Source organism: Elgaria multicarinata, chromosome 7, assembly GCF_023053635.1.
Source record: "Elgaria multicarinata webbii isolate HBS135686 ecotype San Diego chromosome 7, rElgMul1.1.pri, whole genome shotgun sequence".
Classification (NCBI taxonomy): domain Eukaryota; kingdom Metazoa; phylum Chordata; class Lepidosauria; order Squamata; family Anguidae; genus Elgaria; species Elgaria multicarinata.
Genome location: NC_086177.1, coordinates 30,628,878 through 30,655,724, shown reverse-complemented (window position 1 = coordinate 30,655,724; position 26,847 = coordinate 30,628,878). Strand labels below are relative to the sequence as shown.

The following is a 26,847-nucleotide window of genomic DNA, read 5'->3' as shown; positions in this document are numbered from 1 at the left end:
TGCGTCCTGGGATACCTGCAGAGGCCAGTTGATATTGTGGGCAGGCACCTCCCTCTTGAAGCTCCACCCCCTTCCCCTGAAGCCCTGATTCATTATGTCATTTGATACCTTTTTCTATGCACAGAGAGGCATGGAGCAATTCTATGCAGGGAGAAAGGTGGCACTATTGTCATGGAAGTTCTCCATGTGATGGGGAAGATCCACAGATCCAGCTATGCTAGATGTTATGGCAGACCCTAGGAATACTTTCTTGGAAGTGGGTTGCTGCATGGCTTATGATTGGGTTCACACAACACAACCCCCCATACTCACAGTTGAGTATGGGCCATTACAGACAACATGGAAGCCCATTGTAGATTAATTTACCCTCGAGGAGCTGTGGTGCATGCCATCCAACATTATGAATATGCAACCCCACCCCGTTGGCTCCTGTCATGAAAACCTAGCTGGGGAAAGATATTCAAGAGATAAACAAGCCTTGTATAACTCATGGTCTGTTCATATAACATCCTCAGCCGGGTCCACACAACACAACAAGCCACAACAAGCCCTGGTGGGGGTTGCATATTCATAATAGCAAAGTAAATTAACTCACAATGGGCTGCCCTGTCATGCGAACCAGGTCTGTGAGTTGCGTGTGGGTTGTTGTGTTGTGTGAACCCAGCTGTGCTAACAAACCATGATTTGTTAACCACGAACAACCCACAAAGAGAACCCATGGTTTGTTGTTGGGTTGTGAACTGTGGGTTGTTCTTGGTTAACAAACCATGGTTTGTTAGCGTGGCTGGGTTCACACAGGACAGCAACCCATGTTTCAGCAACAAACCACACTTCAGTGGCCACTTTGAATATGGGTTGTGTGTGGGTTGTCATGTGAACCAGTGTTTGCCCCCAAAATCTGACATCCAGAGAAATCTGGAAGAAGACATTTGTGTGTAATTCATCCCTTTTCTTTCTATATTTTGTAAAGGCAAGCCATTTGGGACTAGCCTGAGAGGTTTTCTTGTTACACTCTAGCTCTGCAGTATATCTCACTGTCTGCCTGGCTATCCTGTAACCCTACCCTGTTTTGTCTCCCACACAGGCTGACTGGGTATGGGATACACCACTGCTTTGCAAAGAGTATGATGGGTCACGAAGATAAGATGTCACTCACCAACAATTTCTATGCGGACTACTATACCATGGCAGGGATTACTCTGGCATCCTGTCTGGCTATGTGCCCAGTTGTTGGTTTCCTTGGGCGGAGAGGGGGATTGCTGCTCTTCATGATCCTCACCGCTCTGGCTTCACTTTTACAACTAGGCCTTCTCAACTGTGAGTGTGGATGTCAGACCACTGTATACCTTGATATGGTTCACAGGGCCACTGTGTTTCAGATTTGGACATGCTCTCAGGCCTGCTGCTGTTCTCAGCTATAGGTGGGAAACTGCGGTTGTAGGGAAACATTGAAAATTTGCAATGCGGATGGGGTACAAACACACACACAGAGAGAACAATGCCAATATAAAGAGATTGAGGCCTTTCCTTTCTTTGGGTTTGTCTACACCAGTCTCCCCAACCTGTTGCCCTCCAGAGGTGTTGGACTTCAGCTACCCAGCATGGTGGCTGTGGGTGATAGTAGTTGTAGTCCAACACCTTTGAAGGGTGCCACATTGAGGGGAGGCTAGTCTATATACCGTAGACTCCTTGTCCGCTTCGTTGTGGCTGGTTGTCCTTTTGACTGCCACCTGTTGCATGGAAGATTCCTCATTGGCCCTTGAGCACTCATTGAAGTTCCAGAGCTGCTGAGGAAACTACCCATGTGACGAGAAGGAGTCACATAGTAACTAGAACTCGGTCTTATAATGGGGAAGTCCAGATATTATACAGACTGGATCTTATTATGGCAAAACAAATGGTTCCCCTTTAAATTTTCCCATTTTGTCTGCTTGCTTCCTTTGGAGACATTTTTTCAATGAACATCCAGATCTGAACCAGGCGTTCTGAGAAAAATAGCCAATTTCACTCCTAACAATCCTGCCATGTGTCAGTATTGATTAACTTCAGTGCAAGCTTCTTCTTAGAACTTTTTCCCCCTTTGATCCAAGGCCATCGCTCTCTACGTTTGAACTGTACAAATCTGAAAGCACAAAATGTCATGGGAGTTTGAATCTCTGCCAGATTGTTTCGGCCAGCGCCTGCGTACTCTGAATTGAGACTGCGCAGATTCTGTATGGGAATGGATCCCCGTGCTTCACAGCAACCTTTCCCAACTTGGTGCCCTCCAGGTGCTTTGGACTATGACTCCTGACCATTGGTTATTCTGGCTGGGAATGATGGGAGTTGTAGTCCAACACATCTAGAAGGCACCAGGTTGAGGGAGGCTGCTGCCAAAGGCTGCACTGAAAAGAGGATTTTGGCTAATGGCACCTCCTTCCAGCACTGCAAGAAGAATTCTACTGAGACTCAGGGCTCCTGCTGCTTCTGGTGGAAATAGCCCCAACCCAGCTGTAAGGGAAGGGAAGGGATCCTGTGCTGATTTGAATTAGGCTCACAGGGAGCAGAGGCAGGGCAATATCTCTGCCAGGGGTTCCAAAAAAACACCCCATCGAGAACAAACCACCAGTAGACCACCTTGAACTTGTCTTGCTTCTCTTCTGCTTCCAGTGCTATCTCCCTTTTCAAAGGCTAACTCAGCTGTGTCTCATGGCAACTCCCTCAGGCTGTTTAAGAGAACACTGATCAGATGATGCCTGTACATGCCACAAGTTTTCCAATAGTATGTGCCTGTGTCAAACATATCTTTTAAAGCAACACAAATTACTTTTTTTAGCCTGTGCGGTATAGAAGCAGGCTACAAAACATCTCCTATATAGCAGCTCTTAAAAGCCTTCTCTCTAGCCATATTTATATATAGGGCCTGTTCAGACAATACACTAAGCCATGGTTAGGCCGCTAACCCTTTTGCAGCAAATGGTTAGTGAGCGTGTCTAAACCATGGTTATGTAGCCACCACGGCTAGGAATGGTTCACACAATACGCTAAGCCATAACATTTAGCTCAAAGAGCTTAATCACCATGGCTTAGCATGTCATCTGAATGGGGTCATTGAATGTACATAAAGGATTGGCTCCAAATTTAGCCATATGTAGAGTAATCCTATTGAATAGGTTACCCATGATCGACCTTAGTCTCATTTATTTCAATGGGTGTACTCTGCTTATGACTAAATCTGGATCCAACCCAATAAATGTATAGAAATTACTCAAAAGAGAGGACATGGAGAGGAGGGTTCCACTTTCTGGTAATCCTGTAATTGTGAGTCATGAGACTTATAGTAGACAGGTCTTCAAATCGGAACTTTTGGGATTCCCTTGACTAAAAATGTGCAGTGTTTTGGGGTGCCAGATTTGTGCAAGAATGAATGCTCCCTTATTGGAACACTTCATCTATATCTATCAATCTATCGATCTATAGCCACAAGTAGATTGTGAATAATTGTTCGAACTGCACACTCAGTTTGGAGCTTTGGCAAAGGAAACTTAGCTGAGTGATGCAGGAGTAAAAAAGAAAATGTCTCAGGGTTTCGCTTTTTAGCAACCCCCTTTTGGGTATTACAGCTAATTGTGACTCCTTTTTTAAATACTCTTTTCATTATCAACATAAAGGCCTTTGTTTAGACTCTACACTAATTCTAGACCTAGAATGTTTCACCAGTGCACATTTGATTGTTATCGACTCATTAGAATTCTATCCTTCCATTGGGAATCAGAGAGAAAATAGCACATCCTGGGGAAAGAGAACATTTCCTCCTTCTACCATAACATGGAAGAGGAAATGTGTTAGATAAAGGGACTTTGCCTCCCCCAACCCGGTGCCTTCCAGATGTGCTGGACTGCAACTCTTATAATTGAGCATGCTGGCTGGGAATGATGGGAAATGTAGTCCTACACATCTGGAGTGCCCTGGGGTTGGGGAAGACTGGTATAATTTAATGTTAACTTTTTAAATAGCTGCCATTTCATTATTGTGTTTTTTTCTGTGTATGTTCTAATTTGTTCATTTCCCTTTTCTCATGTTTCAATCCACTGATGGTTCTGAATCCAGTGATAGGAAAATACAGTCAACTTCCAGACTCAGGTACAGTTTTCAAATCAGTTTTCAAATGCGATTATTTACTTTAAATAAGCCATCTTGTTCTAATTTTACTTTCTTCCCACTATCTTAGTACTTGTGGCTGGATCAAATACAGACTTCACGCTCAAACACTTCTGCCCTCTTCCCCCCATTCCCAAGTGATAACCTGCACAGCAATTCTCATTTAAATATGTATTATTAAACATATCCTCTCGACATACACATTTTGATACTATTTTGATATGTTTTTTGGACTGAGCTGCTTTGAAACATTCAGATAATTTGGTGGATACATTCTAATCCACACATTACTCCAGGAGGCATGGGGAGTCACTGTAGTTCAATGGTAGAGCACATGCTTTGCTTGTTGAAGGTTGCAGCTTCAATTTCTAGCTTCTCCAGTTAGGGCTGGGAAAATTCCTGTCTGCAAACTTGGAGAGCCGCTGCCAGTCCGTGTCAACAATACTGGGCTAGATGGACAAATGGTCTGACTCGTATAAGGCAGCTTCCTATGTTCCTGTGTGTACCCAGTCAGTTCGAATTGGTATTCACAAACATAAAATTCCACAGTGCTTTTGATTAGGTGTCAAATCACAATATCTCTGGGCTGACTTTGTTTTCATTAGGGCATGAAAGTTGTCCAACAAGGTTTTGAAATTCTCCTAAGGGAGAATATTGAGCCATTGGCTGTGTGCCATCACAATATAGCATTGGTGGCCTTTGCCACTGGGGATCTCATTGAGGGCTGGTCCATTCAGTGCTGGGGGTGGAGGACAGGATTTGCCTTCACTGCAACAATGTCCCCCAAGTGCAGCACTTTACTTCTTCTTCATATCAATGAATAGCACTTACATGGAAGAAAGATAAGGGCGAGCTAAATCTGAGCCATGCCTCTAGTGACTACTCCTATCTGCATAGCCTACCCCCACCCCCACCCATCTTTAGCTGTCCTTGATTCCATTGCTCAGTCACACTGGAATGTGTCAGAATCCCTGGAACTGGCATAAAAAATTGCATTTAATCTCGCCTTCACCCACAAGCATGCATTTAATTGGTGAGAAAATATCCACCCTCTTAGGGCTAAACTGCACATTATACTTCTTAACCTGGTTCACACATAATGACAACCCAGAGTATGGGTTATCATTGAATTGAGGGTTATTGTGTGTGAATCCTGCAGTATAGTTTAACTATGGGTTGCTAACCACACACACACACACACACACACACACACACACACACACAAACCATGAAGAGAACCTATAGTTTGTTGTTGGGTTGTAAATTTAGGGTTGTTTGTAGTTAACAACACATAATTAAACCACAGTGCAGGGTTTGCATGTGACAACAACCCATGATTCAACAACAACCGTACTCTGGGTTGTCATTATATGTGAACCAGGTCATTGAGTAGCATGTAAATACATCTCTGGTTTTTGTTAGATTTATTACAATCACACGGGGTTTCAACGTAGCACATAGTGAAGGGAAACTCATCTATTCATTCCTCAGCTGGGTTCTATCCAAAATTGTCTCCCAAGCCCTCTGGCTCACATGACTTGGGACCTTAGAAAAAAGGTTCCCAGAGATGCTTCACATCACTGCATACTGCTTTCAAAGTAAAAATCCCCCCACCCCATGTGCAACTGTGATTAATTTAACAAACAAAAATATAGCTGTACACTATGCAATATGCCTGACTAACAGTCTGGCCTTTATTCATCCTTTTCACCACCCTGTACTACGAGTACAAAAAGACAATTAAATTCTATGAAAAGGGGTGTGGGTGGGTGTGGGTGTGTCAGAAAGAGAGAGGGGGTATTTGGTAGAGGAGACTTTTAAAAGGATACTGCATATTGATAATTATTAGTGGCATGGAGATTAACTTTTCTTTGTGTGCCTAACAGGTATGAGTGACACTGTAAAGGACAAATTCTCCACTGCATTTTCCATCGTGGGCATGTTCTCATCGCACGCAGTTGGTAGTCTCAGTGTTTTCTTCTGTGCGGAAATCACACCAACAGTAATAAGGTATGGCAAGAAAAAGCTCACTCTGGGGGAGAGGAAATGTTTTGTGGTCCCTTATTCTTATACAAGGCAGTCCACTGGTACCTTAGGACTCCGGTCAGCAACTAATTTGGGGGATGGCCACTTTTGGGGCAAATTTGGTGATATTCCCTGTGAGGAACAGCAGCTTTGTCAGAACAATGACAAAACGTGCTATGCTCCTTATTCTGATTAGGCCATTCCACCCTTGGTTTGAACAACAAAAACAGACTCATGAATGCACTCATGCATTTAGGGAACAATCCTCTGCATGTTCACACTAGGGAAACCTGGGAGTTGTAGGACTTTTTTCTGTCTAAGCATGCAGATGATTGTGCCTTTATTGCCTGGCTTGGCTCTGTGAGGGAGGTAAGCCTCCCTTCACTGCACCCCATAACAAGATCCATTTGCACATGTATCCCTGATCACACATGAGTCACACATCTTCAGTGTTCACGCAGCCTGTGCTGCCATTTCCAGCAGCTTGTGTGGTTGCTATGGGCCTGTTCAGCTCGTTGTTCACACTCATTTTGTACAATCGCAGTTGCAGCATCATGTATCCAAAAAATTGGCAGAGCATTGATATTTTGTTTTCTTACCAGCAGACTTACACACAGTCAGCCAACTGTGTCTGTGCAGTAGCTTTTATGTGTAAATTGAACAGAAAAGCTGGTGACCATTTGCTGTAGTTATTAAGGCTACTGTTCATTACATTATTGCCTCTATTTTAGGATTTTCTGTATCTTTCCTTCATCACCAATGGTGATCTCACGGTGGTGTACAAAAAGCTATAAATATAATACAACAGTAATATTAGATGGAGACATAAAAACCAAACAAAAAATAATCAACCAATCTAACATCAATTTAGATTGAATTACAATTACTATTTTAAAATTTCAAAGCTCTCTTCAAAATGCTTGGGCAAATAGAAACATTTTAATTTGATACTGAAAGGAACACAGTATTGGCATCAATCATATCTCTTTCAGGAGGGCGTTCCAAAGTCTTTAGCTTGGCTAAGGAATAAATACAATTGGATTTTTTTAGAGTGTCATAACTCAAAGGAAAATTATTTGATTTTTTTTCTAGTATTCAGTCTTTTAAAATAAAGCAACAGCAAAGAGAAGAGGAAGGAGAAGTCAGTAGCATTCATTAGAGCAGCCTTTTCTATCCAGGTGCCCTGCAAATGTGTTGGACTACAACTCCCATCATCCTTGGGGATGATAGAACTTGTAGCCCAACCCATCTACAGGGCACTGGGCTAGGGAAGGCTGCACTAGATCCTACACTTCCTTTGTCTCATTCAAAAGACTCATTAGGAACACCTCCAGATTCAAGCATCAAGAATGTCCTTTCATTCCCAGACGACATATCTAAGAGCTGTGGCATGGAAGCTCTTTGATATAACATCATTTGTTGAGATTTTTAGTATGCTGATCCCTTAGTTCTGTTCAGTTCCTCCGGTCCCATGTGCCAAGCGCTTAGGCATCGTTGAAGAATTCTAATTCCTTGTGCCAAGGAGTCATTATAAAGCTGTTTCAAACAATTAACAAAATGAAACTCCTAATCCTTTTGCAGTAAACTTGTTGATGGAGCAACTCTGTGTGTGTGTGTGTGTGTGTGTGTGCGTGTGCGTGTGCGTGTGTGTGTGCGTGTGTGTTTGCCACTACAAAACAGAATGAGAAATATTTGTAGAGCGAGTTAATTGCAGAAGAGGGTAAGGATGCATTCACCAACTAGCTAATAAGTTGCTGTCATTCATTGCTCACAGTTTGAGGGACCTCTTGTCCCTTTTCCCACTCTGTGAACCTGCAGACAATTGGCAGCAATGAACAAAAGTTATGCTGTCTGCGTTTCAGGCTTGTGTGCCATGATCACTTATCCCGGGTAACAAAACCCCTGACAATCGTTTCAGCCTCCGGTTTGTTACATGTGCAAGGAAAGGAATTAGAAATGTTGATGGAAGCTGAAAGAGAATTGCATTGCAATGCAACTCCCAGAATCCCCAAGCCAACTCTGCTATGTTGGCTGGAGAATTTTAAGTAGAGAGGACTTGTTTTCTCAGGAAAGTAGTCCTGGGATCCAGGTACAGCCAGTGTACAGGTGCACACTATGCTGTTGAACACCATCATGGGTTGGTGGCTGAGGGAGGGAAGGCATGGGCATCCATCATCCGCCACTGCCTGACAGTGACTAGGCCCGCCTGACCTATTCCAGGTTGGCACCACCTGCTATGTTGATGGCCTATGCACAAATCAGTGACATTAATTGGTTGACATTGGCATCTGATAATGGTGGCCCATGCTAGAACTCCTTCCATAGACACCAGAGTGTTTGTGCCTATGTGACACACACACACCAGCCCACCCCCTTGTCTCCTGTTGATGGTGGGTTAACCAGTTCTTCATGCCATGTTAAGTAGCCTGCATACCATGGCACATTCCAATAGGATTGCAACTCTCAGAATCCTGAATGGATAAACAAGCCCAGAGATGCTGATCATTCTTGGCTGTGTCTTAGAAATTAAACCATTTACAACTATCACTTTCACGTATGCTAAATTTCTCTGTTAGAAAGGAATGAATGTATCTGGGGGAGAAGAAAGCGAATTTAGAAAGAAAGGAAATGAAGTTGATAAAAAAATAAAACAGAGCATGCTGTTGAGACTGGACTGGACTAGATGGCACCCATGTTCTCTACTTCTATAAATTATTTTTGAGACAGAAAGTTACCAAAACTGTGGCTGGCAGGAATCATCTTAGAAGAGGTGTTCTTCTTTCTCCTGCCCCCTTCCCAAACCAGAATGCCTCTTTTAAGACAGGGCCTGCTGCAACAAGAGCCTGCATCCTCTGAAATCAATGTTTTATCTGGAAATGGATACAGCTTTAATCACCCAACTAAACTCCACACCATTATTCAACTATTTAAACTGATGGCTGCTCTACTGGCTCAGTGCCCACATAGGGTTTATTATCGGAGGAGGAATTTCAGAACGACAGAATGAGGGTTAAAAGAAAGGCCGTTTTCAACACTTGCAGCTCCTTGCCATTTTTAAATGGCTCTGTGTGAAGAATGGGCGAACATACAATGTTTGAGCTTGTTGAGATTCTCTGTATTCTTTCTCAAAACACATTTTGTCTCATTTGCTTTTCTAAACATGAGTGGGGGTGTGGGGTTGAGTGAAAAAGTGCATTTCTTTTGACAGGGGAAAAAGTGCATTTTTAGAAGTGCATAATTTTTCCCCAATTGAAAACAACAACAACACATTTTTAAATACACATTTTCCCAATTGAAAATGTGCATTTTCTACCATAGGCTAAAGCACAAAGATGCAGATTTGGGAGGGGGTTGTGCAAGTACACATATGCACAATCGTAGATTTTTGGAAATGTGCACTTTTGAACATGAATACAACTTTGGGAAATTGCAAAACTGTGTTCCTGCTCATGTTTGTTTTCAGGATTGCGAACGGGAATGTTTGCATGATTTGTGGTACATCCCAATTCTGTGCTGCCCACTAAATAAATCTGAGGAAAGCCTGCTCCCTAGTGATAACGCAGAGGATTTCACAAGTCAACGTTTCTAAGCTAACTGGAGATAGAAAGCAAAGGCTTACTAATGAAAGAGATGGGTGGGCCATTATTATTTTTACAAATTGGCAATTGCTTGTTATTATTTGTATATTCTATTCTAGCAGTTTTTGCCCCCTTTACAGTCACTGACAGTATTGTTAGCTTGCACTCCGTGAATGAGTGCAAATTTAAAGCAGACAGCATAACCGCAACATTTTTAGTTGGTAGACTTCCTTGTTTCTGCTGATTTGCTAGAGTTGGGTTGTATGAAGCAATTTTCTCTCACAATATGCAGCATATGGGTGTTTTATGCTTCTGGATATTTTTTTTCAATTGTGTGTTAAATACTGTTATGTTTTTGGCCTGTGAAGGAACAGAGCTGCCCTCCATTTTTGTATTTAGTTTGTTTTTAGGATATTATGAAGTTAAAAATGTGTGTGTGTTTGTTTCAGTCAAAAGATTTAAAGTTGTGAGGTCAAAAGTTTGGTTTGATCTCAGGAAGCCAGGAGATTATGAGGTTCAGTAGAGGAAGAGGAGGGGGGTTTAAACTGTTGGGTTATTGTGCCAGAACTTTTCTCTCTCTGGAACTCTGTTTGTGCTCAGAAACAAACACACATCACGCAGGTCTTACACAGCAGAGCTGGTTTATTTCCTTCAGGCTTCTGTGCAGTTCAATTCAGATCAGTTCAGATCAGCACACTGAGGCATACACAGAGAGCAGTGATCATAGAGCAGTGATCAGTAAGCAGTGATCAGTTCCATTTTACACAAGTGGGAAACTATATGCACATCTACACAATTCTTATCTACATTACATACAGCTGTGATGAGGCTAACTTAGAATCTTGGCAAGGTTCCCAGAACAGCCTCTATCTCAAGGTAATTGCCCACAGATAGACTTTCTCTGTTTAACCCTGAGATAGCCATACACACACAATTTTAATGACTAAGCAAGTATTTCTTTTCATATACTTAACAGTCCTCCTCTTGCGCATGTTGTTTAAATTGTGTTACAATCTGAGACCCAGCTTTAAAAGCATCTCTTTGTGTTTTACCATTGATACTGGTTTTGTGAATAAATCAGCCAACATCATTTCAGATGGACAATATTCAAGCTTAATCCAGCCCTTCTGAATTATATCTTTCACATGAGAATAACGAACATCCACATGTTTAGTTCTTGGTTTACACTTTTCAGATGTAGCCATACTAATACATGCCTGATTATCCTCAAATATGGTTACTGGTGTCTCAATTTCCAACCTTAGATCAGCAAATAATTGTTTATACCACTCAATCTCATTACAAGCCAGAGATAAGCTGATATATTCTGCTTCTGCACTAGAGGTTGCTACACAATTTTGTTTTCTTGTATACGTTCCACCTGTCCTTTCTCATTTTGTTTTACTTTGAATACCCATTTTCAGGTAATGGCTTTACGACCTTCAGGTAAAGGTACTAGCTTCCACGTTTCATTTTTTTCCATTGCTCTGATTTCCTCTGACATTGCTTCATGCCAGCCCTGAGCTTCTGTAGGTTCCATTTCCTGAATTTCCTCAAATGAAGTAGGTTCATAGGCTATTAGTAAAGCTCTATGAGAAACCTGTTTGCTTTGGTATTCATCTGAATAACGAATTGGAGCTTTGCGTTCCCTTTCTGGTCGCTTTGGCATAGTTACAGGCACAGTTTCCTCCTTTACAGTTTCTTCCCCCTCCCTCTCTTGCTGAGATTGTTCAGGAATTTCTTCTGTTTCTACAGCTTTCTGTTCTACAGGCAAACTTACATACTGTTTTGTTTCCTGCATTTGTTCATGAAAAACTACATCTCTGCTCACAATTACACTTTTGTGATATGGAGACCACAAACGATAGCCTTTTGTTTGTGTATCATATCCCAACAGTTTACATTCCAAACCTCTTTGAGCTAGCTTTCCTGGTCTGTTTTCTTTCTGAACATGAGCAAAACATTTACTTCCAAAAACCCTTATATGTGACACTCTAGGTTTTCTTTTGTAAAACATTTCATATGGGGTTTTTTCATGTACAGAGTGGTAAAGCCTGTTTAACAAATAATTTGAGGTGGACAAAGCTTCTGCCCAGAACAGATTAGACAATCCTGACTCTTTCAATAGAGCTCTTAACATGTTCTGCAAGGTTCTGTTTTTCCTTTCTGCAACTCCATTTTGAAATGGTGAATATGGAGCAGTAAGGTCATGTTGTATACCCTCATCACTGAGGAATTTTTTAAATTGGTTGCTAAGAAATTCACCTCCCCGGTCCGTTCTTAGATTAGCTATAGGTTCTTTAAATCTATTTTTACTCCACTTAACAAAGGCTTTAAACTTTCCAAAAGTTTCACTCTTCTGTTTTAACACATACACAAATCCAAATCTACTGTAATCATCAACAATAGACAAGAAAAATCTGTTTCCTCCTTGACTTGTCTCAAAAGGACCTGCAAGATCTGCATGAATTAATTCAAAAATTCTTTTTGTTGTTCTCTCACTATGTTTTGGAATCTTTGACTTATGACACTTGGTTTCACTGCATACATTACATTCTACATAGTTAGAACATGGTTTGATTTTCACCCCTTCACACAATTCTGGAATCTTAGAAATTGTTTTATAGTTAGCATGACCAAACCTTTTATGAGTTAAATGGATACACTCTTGGTGTGGTTTGCAATTGGCTATTGTTTTTGTTGTGACTTTGCTGGCTACAACTTCATTTTCTGTACAAGTATTAATCACATACAAAGATTCTTTCATTATTCCCTGCACACACACCTTGTTTCCCTGTTTTATAGTACAATTTTCTTCAGTAAAACAAACCTCATACCCCATTTCTGTTAACTGAAACACACTTAGAAGGTTTGTTTCTAATTCTGGTACATATAAAACACTTTGTAGTTCAACTCCCAGACAATCAAAATATACATTACCCACACCACAAATCTGGATTTTTGTTCCATTTGCAAGGGTAACACACTTTTGCTCTGAAGTAGAAGTTTCCAAGGTAACAAATGAAAGTTTGTCTTTTGCCATACTTATTGAAGCCCCAGAGTCCAAAAACCAAGGATTCATTGTCTCTTTGACTCTTGCTAGAAGACACTTCTTTGTTGATTCAGCTTCATTCATGTTGTTTTCTTCTCTCCACTTTGCTGTCAACAGCTTTTTCTTCTTGTTGTTGCAATCCCGCCTTAAGTGTCCTGTGGAACCACAGTTAAAGCATTTCCTTGCCTTTAATGCAGCCACCACATCAGAAGTTTTATGGCTTTGTTGAAATTCAGCCACAGGATGTTTAAGGCTCTGTTGTTTTGAAGCTTGTCTTCTTTCATAGGTTTCCAGTAGTTTTCCAGCTACATACTCGAGGGTTAAATTTTTCTCCTCTTGACTTTCCATCATGGTGACAACCGCGTCGTACGATGAATCAAGACTTGACAAAATCACATAGACTTGGTGTATAGTTGTAAACTCCATCCCTCGTGCCCTGAGTTGATTGAAGATTTCTCTCATGCTTTTCAAATGGTTTGACATAGACTCCCCTGGTTTCAGCTTCATTCCATACAGCTTCCGGGTTAGAATTACTTTACTGCCCGCTGTTTCTCTTTGATATACAGCTTGTAGTGCATTCCAGCACTCTTTTGATGTATTCAAAAACTGAATGAAGGAAATTTGAGAGTCTTCCACAGCTAATGCAATAACTGCCATTGCTTTTGCATCATCCTTAAACCATTTAGCATTCTGTGGATCTGCTCTATCTGGTGGATCCTCTGTGACTACATACCACAGTTCAGCCTGAATCAGATACATTTGCATTTTGTAAGACCATAATGCATAGTTAGAGTCATTCAGCTTTTCCAACAATTGATGCAAACCAGACATATTAGCTCCTGCCATTCCCTCTGCTTTAGGAATTTGTATCTCACCGTCTTCCTGCTCAGAGTCCTCCTCAGAGTCAGCCGACTGAGATTCTTCCTCACTTTGCAGCACTGACTTTAGCTTGATGTCTTCCTCCATCAACAGTCTTCTTTTTTTAGCAGACTCCTGGTTCTGGTTCTGATACTGCACCGTTCCCACCAAGTTCTGGTTCTTCTGCCTGGGTTAGGCTGGTGTAGGCTGCCTGGACTAGACTGGTCCCATAACCTTTGTTGGGTTATTGTGCCAGAACTTTTCTCTCTCTGGAACTCTGTTTGTGCTCAGAAACAAACACACATCACGCAGGTCTTACACAGCAGAGCTGGTTTATTTCCTTCAGGCTTCTGTGCAGTTCAATTCAGATCAGTTCAGATCAGCACACTGAGGCATACACAGAGAGCAGTGATCATAGAGCAGTGATCAGTAAGCAGTGATCAGTTCCATTTTACACAAGTGGGAAACTATATGCACATCTACACAATTCTTATCTACATTACATACAGCTGTGATGAGGCTAACTTAGAATCTTGGCAAGGTTCCCAGAACAGCCTCTATCTCAAGGTAATTGCCCACAGATAGACTTTCTCTGTTTAACCCTGAGATAGCCATACACACACAATTTTAATGACTAAGCAAGTATTTCTTTTCATATACTTAACATAAACCCTAGAAGTAGAAACTTAGTTTGCTGAAATGAAACTATCCTTCTTATTGGTTGGAGTTGGGGAGGAGAAACATAATTTTAAGAAGTAAAAGCCTGCGCAGAAAGGCAGAGAAGAAGATAGAAAAGGGGGGGGGGGGAGAAAGAAAGAAAGAAAGAAACTCAGAGTCCTATAAGAAAGAAAGCCTCAGAGCTGCTGGAACTGGAGAAATGATTAAGAGAACTGGACCTATGATAAGAGATGCAGATAAAATAGATACACAGTCTAATTAGGCTACCGGCATGCATTTGCCTGGGTTGCTGATAGGGTTGGTGTAGCTAAGCCTAGTCGTGTATGTCCTGTTTTGTTTTTATTTCATTTTTGTTCTAAAGTACATATTGATGTTAACATAGAACCAAAACATCAACAGTATGCAATACATATATGTTAGTGTTTTTTATTTGTAATCTTATAATGGTTGTAAACTGCCTTGTGTTTTCTTGTTGTTAAAAAAAAGCAACATAGAAGTAATACATTTCAGACACGATGTAGTTGTCTGGGGTGGGGAGATATTGTATGTGCCTGCACGTTTGAACCTGCCTTAGATTCTACACCACAGTATTGCTGATGCAAACTGGTAAATCAGTTTGGGCTGTTGCTAAGAATATGTTTTCTTTCCGCAGGGGTGGTGGGCTAGGCCTGGTCCAGGCTAGCGCAGGCTTTGGTATGCTAACAGCGCCCATCATGGAACTCCACAACCAGAAAGGCTACTTCCTCCACCATGTGATCTTTGCCTGTTGCACACTCATTTGCATCATCTGCATTCTCCTCTTGCCGGAGAGCAAAAACCAGAACCTGCCAGAGAACATTCAGGATGGTGAACATTACACCCGGCAGCCCCTCCTGCCCCACAAGAAGGGGGAGCAACCCCTGCTGCTGACGAACTCTGAACTCAAGGATTACTCTGGCCTCCATGATTCAGGAGCCGTGAGCGATGGGGTGACCGAGAGTGTCACTGCCAATGGGATGAAGGCGATGTAGCTGGCTGGAGGAGGACGAGGAGGAGGAGCGCTTGGGCGCGGGAGTGCTTTCCACACAAGGTTTACAGAACAGTGAAAGAAGGGATGGATACACAGGGGAATTGGACTCTGCTGCTAAAGGAATCTTTGACTGGGGTATGCACATGGCTTTGGAAACAGTTATGGGGTGGGTGGGTGGGGGGAGAATGCAGCTTCAAAGCAAACTGGCTGGAGATAACCACCCATCGGAACATTTTTTTTTCTTTCTGCCATGAAATGTTTCTATTTATTTTGATGATTTTTGTTTTTGTTTCCATGAAGCACTTTATTCCCTTTTCCTCTTGTTGACCACAAACATGAAGCCATGTTGTTTTCAAGAAGAGCAGCCATTCCAAGAAAGAAATCATGGGGTTCATTTCATGTGTGTTTTTTAATCGTCTCTTGTGTATTTTTGTCGGAGGAATGTGGTATCTCTTGCTGCGACAATGAATTTCTTTGACTACTGAAATTTTTGATTCAACCAATTTTCTTGGTCTCTCCAGGTAATCCAATCCTCCCTTTCCTCCGCCCCACCTACTGTAATAAGTGTGCATTCAAAGCTCTGACTTGAAATTCTAGGTAGCAGAAGCAAGAGTTTGGCTAGTGGGCCTTAGTGTATTTTATAAAGGCTGTTTTCTAAATTTTAAATGTAGAGGAGTCCATATATGACTTGCAGTACAAAGCCGAAAACAAACCACTGCGCAAGCAAGTTTTGTATGGATTTAAATGAGAAACGTGTCTCTTTATAGAGAATTCTTGTAAGTGTTTATTAATAATAACAAGAAGCAATTTCAAAAGGCATTACTCAATGGTAAGCTCAAAGCTTTACCAAGAGCGGTTTTAACTTAACAGGAGGCCTCAAAACTATTAGGTAGTGGGTTTTTTGGAGAATATCTCCAGGTTGGGAGGGGAAAATGATGGCCAGAAGAGTTTATGACTCTAAAATGCTTGTTCCAAAAGCAGCTAGGCTGGAATTCTGGCATTCCCAACATCTGTTCAGCTCTGTACCCTCATTATCCCCAAGACTGTTGGATTCTAATGGATAAATATAAGTGATAAACTGTAAATAAACTGACATAATAGGTTAAAATTTAAGGGGAAGAGGAGAGGGGGAAAGGGGGATTAAGCCATTGAAAGGGCTCTGTGGATGTTTTAAGTAGAGGCCAGAGTGGTCTCCTTATGAGATCAGTAACAGAGTTTTTCAAGGATAGGGTTGCATATTGTCAGCTACCTGCCATCTCCAACATGAAAACCTATCGGGAATGGCCATCATTAAGTGCACCAAAATAAAATCCCAAGTGCTCTTGTAGGTTTATTTATCCCTGCCCCACCCCAGATAAAACAATAAGCCAGTCCCACAGGATCACTTGGCTGAAAATAAGTCACTTAAGACTCAACATCCACTGAAGTTCAACAAGGGCCCTGCTTCTGCATAAGATGCATCTAGGGACAGGGTGTTCATAAAGCAAAGAACGCTTCTTTCTTCCTCTTCCCCCAAAGAGCCGGCAATAATTTAAGTTGCGCTGGCTGTTTTAACCTTCGTTCTTACTCAAGCCTTGGCTATTTAAGCCTCGGTCCTTACTCAAGAGTCATTCAGAGCCACCATCAGGCAAGGAAGTTCTGAACTCCTGGTGGCTGTGCTGCATACAGTGACCTGCCCCACTCCCTCCCCTTCCACTCAGACCATGCATTTGTGATTTGATTGCCCAGTGGTCCAGCCAGCCGTTTCAATGAATGCAGCAGCCAGATGTGTGGTGATGTGTAGAGCCATCCGTTTGACTGTCACTTTGTTCAGTGTCCATCCTGCATTCGTGGGCAAAGGGAAGGGCTCAATCCGGTGCTTCCCTCCCTGCCGTGTCCCTTCTTTGCTCTATATATTGTCTGTTGACTTGACTTATCTGTGTTTCTTCTTCCGCCTCCCTCTGCCAGGCTGCTTTTTGCATTTCCGTGAGCTGCCTCAAGCCCACCAGACTGCTTGTCATGGGGCAAATAGTGCAGGGCGGGCGGGCTAACGCCCAGGGTGCAAAATCAGCCTGCGGAAGAGATGGGAGTTTGTGTACTTGAGAAGAAAATGATGTTTGTTGTAAAGCTGCTAACTTTCATACAGAGGATGAGATGCTCGGGGAAATCTTTCTCAAGCCCTGTTAAGAAAAACAAAACAAAACACTGGATTGTTCAATGGTCAACTGTTGTTGTTGTTTTCCTCCTGAAGTGCCACTGCTGTGTTCACCTCAGTGGGACTTGCTGAAAAAGTGTGAGTCCAATCTTCCTTACTCTCTCTTAGGCAACTGTCTGGCTCTAGTAACCAAAATGGCCGCCTCGCCTCCATTCTTCTTTAATCTCCAGACAATTTCAACCTTCCATTCGCATTGAAAAACAAGGCCTTTCTGAATTGTGCAGTATTCATGTGCCAAATTTGTGTGATGCCTTTTGCCTTTTATATAATGCTTGTTACAAGCTACATAATCAGGAACAGTGGGTTTCTAGTAAAATCTATGAAGGATAAATCTGACTTGTTTTGAGTGGGGCCTTGGAAAGCATTTGAAGGAGAGAGTTGGTTATCGATATGAGAAGGCTCCGAGCGAACACACAGCACTTTTTTGCAATCCGTGTGGTACGGAACAGCTTTTTAATTCCCCACCTCTGTGCATATATTCTTAGAATAGAGTACAACTCATGTTTGACCACTTGCCAGCCGATGGAGTTTATTGCATTTTAACACTGTTAAAGTCCTTGTTGTGCTCATTTCTGTCACCTGCCGTGCTTTCTAGTTTCCTGTTCTAATATGATGTTCCTTAACTTTACAAACAAGCAAAGCGAGAGAGAAAAATAATTGTATCAACATATTTACAGAATAATTTAAGATGACAGGAGCACTTGGTGATTTAAACAAAACCACATAATTTTTATGAAAATAATCTTGATTTTGTTGTTGTGTTGTTTTGCTTGAAATCTGACATTTGGAATTAGTACTTTACAGTTAGTTCCCAAATTATCTTACGGGTCGCTCAGTTCAAAAGCATTTTCCATCATATTTTTATTGAAGAGGTTTCTAAAACAAATATTTCAGCGCTTGTCCAATCACTTGTGTGGCTTATGTGATTCAAGTCAGGTGTGATAAAGAGACAAGACAAATGTTAAAATAGACCCAGAACACATTACTTTAAAAATGTAGCTGGCTGGTACAGCTCTTTTTTTTAAAAAAACCTCTAGAGTAAGTGCAGAGGCACTGATTTGGATTAGGACCTTAGCTTGAGGTGTAGAGAGACTTTTTATCCTTACCCTTGCTCAGAATTGGCACTCTACACCTGCAATTTATATTGCCAAATCCATTGCTTTAATAGATCACTATTTGGCAATATATATTGCAGGTGCTGGACCTGATTATAAGCACAGTGGGAGGATTTAACCCTAACCCTACTGCCACCCCCACCCCCTCAACCAAGCTAAGGCCTAGCTGTGCTTACATAGCTAGTAGTTCTGTCTTTAAAGTAATGTGTGCTTTGGCCTATATCTTCTCACCAAGAGGACACTCCTGATAGGCTAAATTGCAGTCCTGTGCAACTTATTCTTTGCCCTGCCAGATGCTTGATAACCCTGGGTACTTTTACCAGTCACAAGTCATTGTGAGAGAAGTGGAGGGAAAACATGGGAGTTACAAATGGAAGATGATGCTATCTGGACACGGACACACCCAATAAAATTCCATGTTTGAGGCAGGGCAATAGCAGAATGAATGCTTTGTCTCAAGATTCCACATCAGAGGCCTGCAAGTTTGACAAGCCCACTATCAAGGAGACACATGAGGACTAGTTTGTATTGCACTTCATGGGGCTTATTCTAAGGCTCCACAACAAAAACTGGGGGCATAGAGACAGGCATATATGTTTTCAGTGTGTGGAAGGTTCCAGGTATGACAGAGGCACTGCTGGTGATGGTGTTGGCCATTTATCCTGCTGTTGTCTCTGATGGGACAGGTTTTGCAGTCTTTTTGTAGTAGTTCAAAGATCTGCAAAATTCTATTTGAGCAGCGGCTGCGGAGGGGAATGAGAACAAAGGCAGCAATCCTCTATCACACCACATCCAGCTCTATTGTTTGTCCCCAACCTGGATTCCTCAAAGCTTCATTGGTACTCCTTTTCTTTAACAGAAAAGAACATACTCCCCAATTAAGAGGAGCACAATTGCACCCACTGGCCTCTCCCAGGAACAGCCGTATGTTTGGCAGTAGTCTTTGTGCCTACATGCATTGGCCTCATTAGCAGTACTGTGCATGGCTTGCAGTACCCCTTAGTCCATTAAGAGTAATCCTTGGGCATTAACCAGATTTTCAATGTCATTTCTTTCCTGCTCAGGAACAAGTGGTAACTCCAGTGCTGTAGGAAAGTGGGGACCATTATCATTACAGCCTCAACCTACGGTGGCCACAGATTTCTAGCCATGACAGATTGCAGTGACGGGACTTGCATGCCAACGTGTGCTCAGATCAACTTTTGGGGTGCCTCTACAAGACATCCTAGATGTCAATGGGTGGTGTGGCAAAAGCTCATTCTTGCAATTAATTAGAACAGCTTTAGCACAGGGTGGCTGAGAACTGTGGCTGCTGGAGGCTGAGGATCAATGAAGTCCATGCCCACTGCCATGATTTTAGATAGCACATTTGAAAGGTTTCATAGGGTCGGCAAGTCATTCCAATTGGGAACCTAAGGTGGTTGCCAAGCCTGAAGAGAGGGAGGTATAAACCCCACCAAGTGTAACAAGTTCTCAAGTTCATCCTAACAGGGAAAGCACTGGCAAATATACTGTCCACTTAAATTATTATTTTATCCTGTTTTCTATGAGCCAAGATCAGCCAGTTTGCCTGGTATTTTTTTGTTTTATTTATTTATCATTGAAAATATTCTCTCAAAACTTTAACAGCATGAAAGTAAAAAATCCGAATTGAACTTTAAGAGAAAGGGAAAAAAAGTTTCTTTAACAATTTGTTACCAAAACACTATAAACTATGTTATTGATGCTTACAGGAACAGGTTCCTATTTGGGTGTTTTGAATTGTTGGCTGTGGTTGTTTCATTTATTAATTGGACGCATTTCATTTATGTTGCCAGTTCCCAAAACCAAACAAAAAGGAGGGAAATCACCGAACTCAGAAGTGCCATTAAAATGAACTCTGAATGTCCTATTAAGTTGCATCTGTATCCGGGACAGAAAGTCAACAATTAAGCGTGGCAGACCTTTCACAGTTGATTTTTTTTTTTTAACAAAACCTCATTTTTAAATGTATTGTGTGAAAACCTTTTTTGGGAACGGAGTAGCGTGCTCTGTCTGTAGTGGGTGAGAGTTCCCTCCCCCTTCCCCCAGTTTCTGATGAAGTTTTCTTGACTAATTGTTGTTACTGTATGGTTTTTTTGATCATGAGTAGTTTGGTGCTTCTTCATAGCACAAGCTTAAAAATCAACTACTGAAGAACAGTCTTAAAAGCTAAATGTCTGCATGATGTTACATCTGTTGTACCTACTGAACAACTTTGTATGTAAATGTACAGGAATAAAAAGACGTTGCCCCATTAAGCATCCCATAGCTTGTCTCTCTTTCTTGCCAGTGATGCATTATTTCCCCTGCTTGGCACAGCTTCAAGAGCTCCTTTAGACCTGGATTCAAGACCAGCAACCACCAAAAATATACCATTGGTTAAGATCTAACACTCTTCCCCCAAACATATCCTTCAGATGTTTTGGACTAGAACTTGCAGCATAACTAGCCATTGGCCATGCTGACTGGAGCTGATTGGAGTTGGAAATCCAAAACTAAGTTGAGGTAGACTAAGTTAATAGTGACTGGAACAAAATTAATGAGTGTGAACTTCATGGATAAGTATAACACTGAACTCAAGTCTAAAGCTGCAAGCCTTCCAACAAATCCATAGAAGAAACACTGAAAGAAAGCAAACAGCGAAAACAAAGCACACAACACCTTAGTGCCATCAGCCACATCTCTTATTATTTTATTTCTTATTATTTTATCCCCCCCCCCACACACACACCTGCTCTTCAACTCCAAAAGGGTTTCCTACAGCAGCTAACAGCAGATCAAAAGCAAGCATTAAACAAAATAACTCTTGTGCAGTGTCCATCCATTTCAGTGGGACTCACAAAAAATACTGTCCTGGTGGATCGTGCCCTCTGTAATTACTACTGGCATTCAATTATTTAAAGCAGCTTTCCCTCAAACTGGATTCCTCCAGAAGTTTTCAACTACAACTCCCATCAGCCCCAGCCAGCATGGGCAATGGTCAGGAATGATGACCATTTTTATAGACTAAAAAGGGGCTCAGGTTGGAAAAGGCAGATTTGAAGCATCTCACCAAAAATTAAATTGGACACATGCTAAAGCATCTATCTTGGCTTTATTCGTCAGGTTGTTTTAATATATCAATAGAAGTGGTTAGTGTTATTCTTGGAGAGAGCAAGCCATGACAGGCAATTTGTGGCTCCAGATGTTTTGGTCTACACACCTCCCATCAACACTAGCCATCAAAGCCAACAGTGAAGGATGATGGGAGCTTCCAAAGCTTTGGCCTACAAGTTGCCCATCCCAGAATAGGACACCCATCCATGCGCACACGTTTTTTAAAAACCCAAGGATGGTGAAGCTGTGCTTTAACAAAGGAGAAACAAAGAGCAAAATAAAAGATTGACAAGAGTCACTAGATTGATTCCAGCACGACTTCCTCCTCTCACAGATGTGGCTCCAGATACTTGGCCCTTCCCCGTTAGAGGTCAAGTGCTGGACAGAGCTGGTTCAGGCTCTCACAACATATAGAAGAGATCAACCTGGTTGTTTGTCCACTGTACCATTTCAGACTTCAAGGGGAGCCTCGCATGACTTTTGGATGCGTGCAAAATAAAAAATCTGTGCACACAAAACTGGCAGAGCAGCGTTCTCTTTGACACCTGGTTTTCTATGGGCAAGGGTTTATTTTCTAGAGAATTGAATTGGCTGAAGCGCTACAGCCATGAAGCAGGTTTACCTCGTAATCAGGATGCCAGAGTAAAGAGTGCAGAAGACAAAATTCTGTAATTGTATATGCAGTGTGCAGCATTTCCAGCAGGTGGCAAGCTTAGCCAAACATGGCTGCTTATACTGCTCAAAATCTACAACAGCCTTCCCCAAACTGGTGCCCACCTGCTGTTTTGGACTACAACTCCCATCAGACCCAGCTAATGGCCAGGGATGCTGGGAATTGTAGTTCGAAACATCTGGAGGGTACTAGGTTGGGAAATGCTGTTCTACAGTATACCAGGTGGAGTGTCCAGAGAACTTTGAGCTCATGAAGGATGTTTTCAGATGAGGCTTTTATTGTGAAATTACAGTACTTTGTTCACTGAATTTTACCTGGGGAGGGGAGTGGTCAGCCAACATTGTCTTCAGTTGGTACCATCCCAGGTTTTTCCACCTCTTCTTCCATCCTCCTTACCACAAAAAATCCATTAAAGTGGGAACACAGAACAGCTAGCCAGTACCTTTTGATTGATAGTGCTATTTTAACATATAAACAATCTTTTCCCTTCCAATTAACTAGTTCAAAGAAAATAAACTGAACTGGATGCATTTTACTGTCCAAAATATGTCACACGAGGACAGAAAGCATGAAATCCCCTTCTTTATTGAACAAACAAAACAGACATACAAACGAAAATGCAGATATGCTACCATAATGCCAAGCTAAAACTTGTCTGGAAAAGTTGCCATTTCCTCCTTGATCCGGTTTTCTACAAGTAGTATGAAACTGCTGTCTGTGTTTTGGATGTTATAGCTGACAAAAATCTGTTTTTTAGTCTTGCTGGCTGAAACACAAACAAAACAGACGATCACCCACCTTCTAAGAAAGACATGGCAGGAATTAAATAGCTAATGCAGTAATTAAATCCGAATTCCCAATTCAAAGACCACAGGAGTTTACAGGAAGTGCTCAGCAACTGGGGACAGACACCTATTGGTGTCTGATGTAATACTCTAGGAATACTTCAGAATTAAAAATATTTTTAAAGGAAGACTTATATTTTCATAGGGTTGTTTCCATTTGGATATGCAAAAAGTTTAAAGCAAGGACGCAGGGGCCTAGCCCTTTTCCTTCAACCATTTGCTGGCTTCCATGCTTTTGCACCCCCACCTCATTCCACAAGATTGAAATGTCTTCCCTAATGCTTAGTTACTGGCAATGACCCTATTCAGACAACATGCGAAGCCATGGTGGTTAAGTATTTTGAGCTAAGCATTATGGCTTAGCGTGTCGTATGAACCATTCTTAACCATGGTGGCTACATAACCATGGTTTAAACACTCTCTCCAACTATTTACTACAAAAGGGTTAGTGGCCTCACCATGGCTTAGTGTGTTGTCTGAACAGGCCCAATAAAAGCTTTCTGCTAAAATACCTCAGTATTTTGGCCCCGTCTCATTTTTTCCTTAGCACTGCCCATCACTGGAATGCAGCCCCAACCTCACCCAAATTAAATTCGAGCTACACAGTTATCAGCACTCGTGTTTTAAACACACGTACCTAATCTTTGGGCTAAAGAATTGGACGTGCTGTCAGAGGCATCGCCGAAAAGTAAGGTAGATGCTGGAATGGAGTCCTGGAAACAAAGCAAAGATTTGGTGAGGTGTTTTCCGCCCTCAGAGTCTGCTAGAAATAACTCGCTTATCCCACCCATATCCCAAAGATACCAGAACGTGAAAGCAGACACCAAAAACATGCTAGCTGATATTGCCTGCCTACCTCCCAGGAATCCTAAGCAATTAATTCATTGCTTCCAACATTTGACTACTGTAGGTCATTACTCTTACATTAACCATGTCTGGGGTACATCAAGAGAACTCCTGTCTACAATATTGACAACATGAGCCTGGTAAATATTTTGAGAGAGCTGGATGCTGCTGTAGCATTGCTGAACTAAGCAAGTTTGGGCCTGATCAGTCCTTTGGATAGGAGGCCACTAAGCAACCCACATAAGAATGAGCTCAAGTATATCTGGTTGGGCTGTGTATCGCTTTGAGCCCAAACCCTGAATCCAAGCTGATGCCGGCCGATTCAGCCGGCCTCAGCCCAAATCTAGATCATGACCGGATTGAGCGGAGGTGATCTGAAGCATTTCGGGCCACCTCGACCCAACTCAGGGTGATGGTGAGCCACTACCCCCGCCCACCGGATTTACCTGAGCCACCTGGCAGCCACCCGTCCTCAATGAGAGCTGCCATTTTCAATGAAGATGGGAGTTTCCTAAGTCTAAGGTCTCAAACTATGGTGACCATAGACTTGGGAAATGACAGGGGGGCCATCATTGTTTAAAATGGCAGCTCTCATCGAGGACAGGTGAGTGCCAGGAGACTCAGGAAAGACACACAGGTGGGTGGGTGGGGCAGCTGCTCTGGCTTTGAGGGGTGAGCTGGGAGGAGAGAGTCCAATGGACTCCTGGTTGGCTTCACACCTGGCTTTCCTGAGAGTCTACCAAGCAGCTCTGGATCTGAAGCTGGTTGGCCCAGGCCCCAAGCACCCCAAGTCAAATCAGGGCTGATTTGGAACCCTGAATCATCCTCCGAAGCAAATCGGAGAGGGGGGTCCATGCTCAGCCCTAATATCAGGGAAGGAGGAAGCCATATCATCAGGGAAATGTCCCACATTTTGAGGCTATTTGTGGAGGATTTCTTTGCATGATTGCTTTTCGTATGTGTTTTGACCTGCTGAATCCAGGTCTGTCCATACCTAAGTGATACCCTTTAGGGTTAACCCGAAAACCAGGGCTGACAGCCAAAATGGATGATGCCCTTTCCTTAATACCACACACTTGCTCTTGGAGCCACACTGGTGAACTAATGGGGATGAAATCTGGAGGGCAAGCTAACGTTAGGCCGAACGTTTATCCCAAAGATTTTTAGAAGCCTAGGTTGAAAAATTACAAAATGGCAACCAACAGAACATTATTTTGGGCAACAATGCAAAATCTGTACAAATGTGCTAAGAGACCAACAGTGCAATCCTATAGAGGCCTACTCAGAAGTAAGTCCCACTGAGTCCTATGGGACTTATACCTAAGCCAGTGAGTATAGGATTGGAGTCCAAATATGTTAGACATCTTTTCCTCAATGGATTTTTTTCTGATAAGAAAAAAAAGGTTGTGGGAAAACATGGGAGGGTTACAAATTGAAGCCAACATATCATTTGGATGTCCTGTAAAATTACATGAATGAGGGAAGGAGATTGCACAGTAAAAGCCGTTTGGAAGCACCCATAGTTTGATGCATAGACAAGCCTTCTGTGACACCTGCGATGCCAATCCCAGGCAGGTGTAGATGAAGGACCCAAAACTAAGCCCTCTCAGGGAAATTAAGAGATCTTAGATCTTCTGGGTCCTGGGAGGGCGGGTGAGAAAATGTGCATCCTGCGGGGATGGGTGGTATTTTTGATGACCATCAAAAATACCAACCACCCACCTGCATCTTGTATATGAAAGCTCTTACTACCAGTAACTAAGCCCTAGGAGAGGCATTTCTATCTTTCAGAATTGGGGGGAAATGCGCATAAATCTCAAGAAACCCCCCTTCCAAAAAAGATCAGTGGTTGGGGGAAAGGGGACGTGGCTCTCTCCGAGGCCGGATTGGGACCCTATGCCTGAGGTTCCCCACCCCTGTGCTAGAGGGAGCAAAGGAAGTTACTTTTCCTGTTTACTCTGACACCAGGGTGTCTTTCAGAATCTTCCTGCAGAATCATGCAAGCAACTTTACCCACCAACTAGCAAGGGGTAGCAAAGGGAGGCGAGGTGAGTGGCTAGAATGAGTCTTTAAAATCAGACCGGCGGGGTGGGGGAGAGTGTGGCAGGTATCCGGGGCCAGAGGGGGGGGGGTCCCAGAAACCCGTTATGAGAAATCCGCATTATTCGTATTAATAGTAGTGCCGCGATGCCCCGGAAGTCAACCCGGCTTGAATTCACCGGGCTTGACTGCTGTGGAAATGTGCGCACTCACGCGGGGGGTGTGCATGGCTACCGCCAGGTTGCCCAGCTGGGGCCCGTCCCCGATCCACAGGAAGAGCGAGTCCCGCAGGCGCATGGCGTGGAAATGCACCAGCTGCTCGGCCAGGCGGCCGCAGAAGTTGTGCAACGAGATGCGATCCCCCTCGGCCGGCGCGGCGGGAGCCGAGACCCGCTCGGCGGCGTCTCTTCCCGCTTCCTCCATCGTCGGGATGCAGCTGCTGCTGCTGTCGCTGTCGCCGCCGCCGGGCCGCAGCAGGCAAAAGCAAGCGATCCCCGAGCGCAGCATCGACCTTCCTGCTGCTTTTCACTTTCAGTTTTCCAAAGGCTCGATGAGGCCTCGCCTCCCCCTTTTTATTTCCTCCAGACCACGCCGGCAGATGGGTTCTTGGGGAGGGCCTGCGACTCCGTGGGCTTTTTGCCTTTTGCCACATTCCAGGATGATATTTCAGGGATTTC

General features: G+C 42.8%; 2 protein-coding genes across 3 annotated transcripts in view; one reads left to right on the top strand and one right to left on the bottom strand.

The window, feature by feature from the left end:
• SLC22A23 (solute carrier family 22 member 23) overlaps window positions 1–20,612 on the top strand; it is a 126,503-nt gene extending 105,891 nt beyond the window's left edge. For both annotated transcript variants that reach the window (XM_063130309.1, XM_063130307.1), the window contains 4 exons: window positions 1,085–1,317; window positions 4,090–4,122; window positions 6,027–6,150; window positions 14,984–20,612. In XM_063130309.1, coding sequence (XP_062986379.1) covers window positions 1,085–1,317; window positions 4,090–4,122; window positions 6,027–6,150; window positions 14,984–15,341 — 748 coding nt within the window. In that variant the 3' untranslated portion in view covers window positions 15,342–20,612. The remainder of the gene's footprint in view (window positions 1–1,084; window positions 1,318–4,089; window positions 4,123–6,026; window positions 6,151–14,983) is intronic.
• Window positions 20,613–23,002: 2,390 nt separating this feature from the next.
• On the bottom strand, window positions 23,003–26,631 carry PSMG4 (proteasome assembly chaperone 4). Its single transcript, XM_063130314.1, has 3 exons — window positions 26,384–26,631; window positions 23,922–23,997; window positions 23,003–23,205 (listed from the first exon to the last, which is right to left on the bottom strand). Exons 1-3 carry the CDS (start codon window positions 26,591–26,593, stop codon window positions 23,084–23,086), a joined length of 408 nt encoding a protein of 135 aa, XP_062986384.1. The 5' UTR covers window positions 26,594–26,631; the 3' UTR covers window positions 23,003–23,083.
• Window positions 26,632–26,847: the final 216 nt, after the last annotated feature.

Excerpts from the sequence above, each read along its gene's own strand:
- PSMG4 (XM_063130314.1), bottom strand. The coding sequence starts at position 26,593 with ATGGAGGAAGCGGGAAGAGACGCCGCCGAGCGGGTCTCGGCTCCCGCC. Across the intron at positions 23,998-26,383 it reads TAGCCATGCACACCCCCCGC|GACTCCATTCCAGCATCTAC; the intron begins GTGAGTGCGCAC and ends CTTTGTTTCCAG. Across the intron at positions 23,206-23,921 it reads TTCTTTAGCCCAAAGATTAG|CCAGCAAGACTAAAAAACAG; the intron begins GTACGTGTGTTT and ends TTTGTGTTTCAG.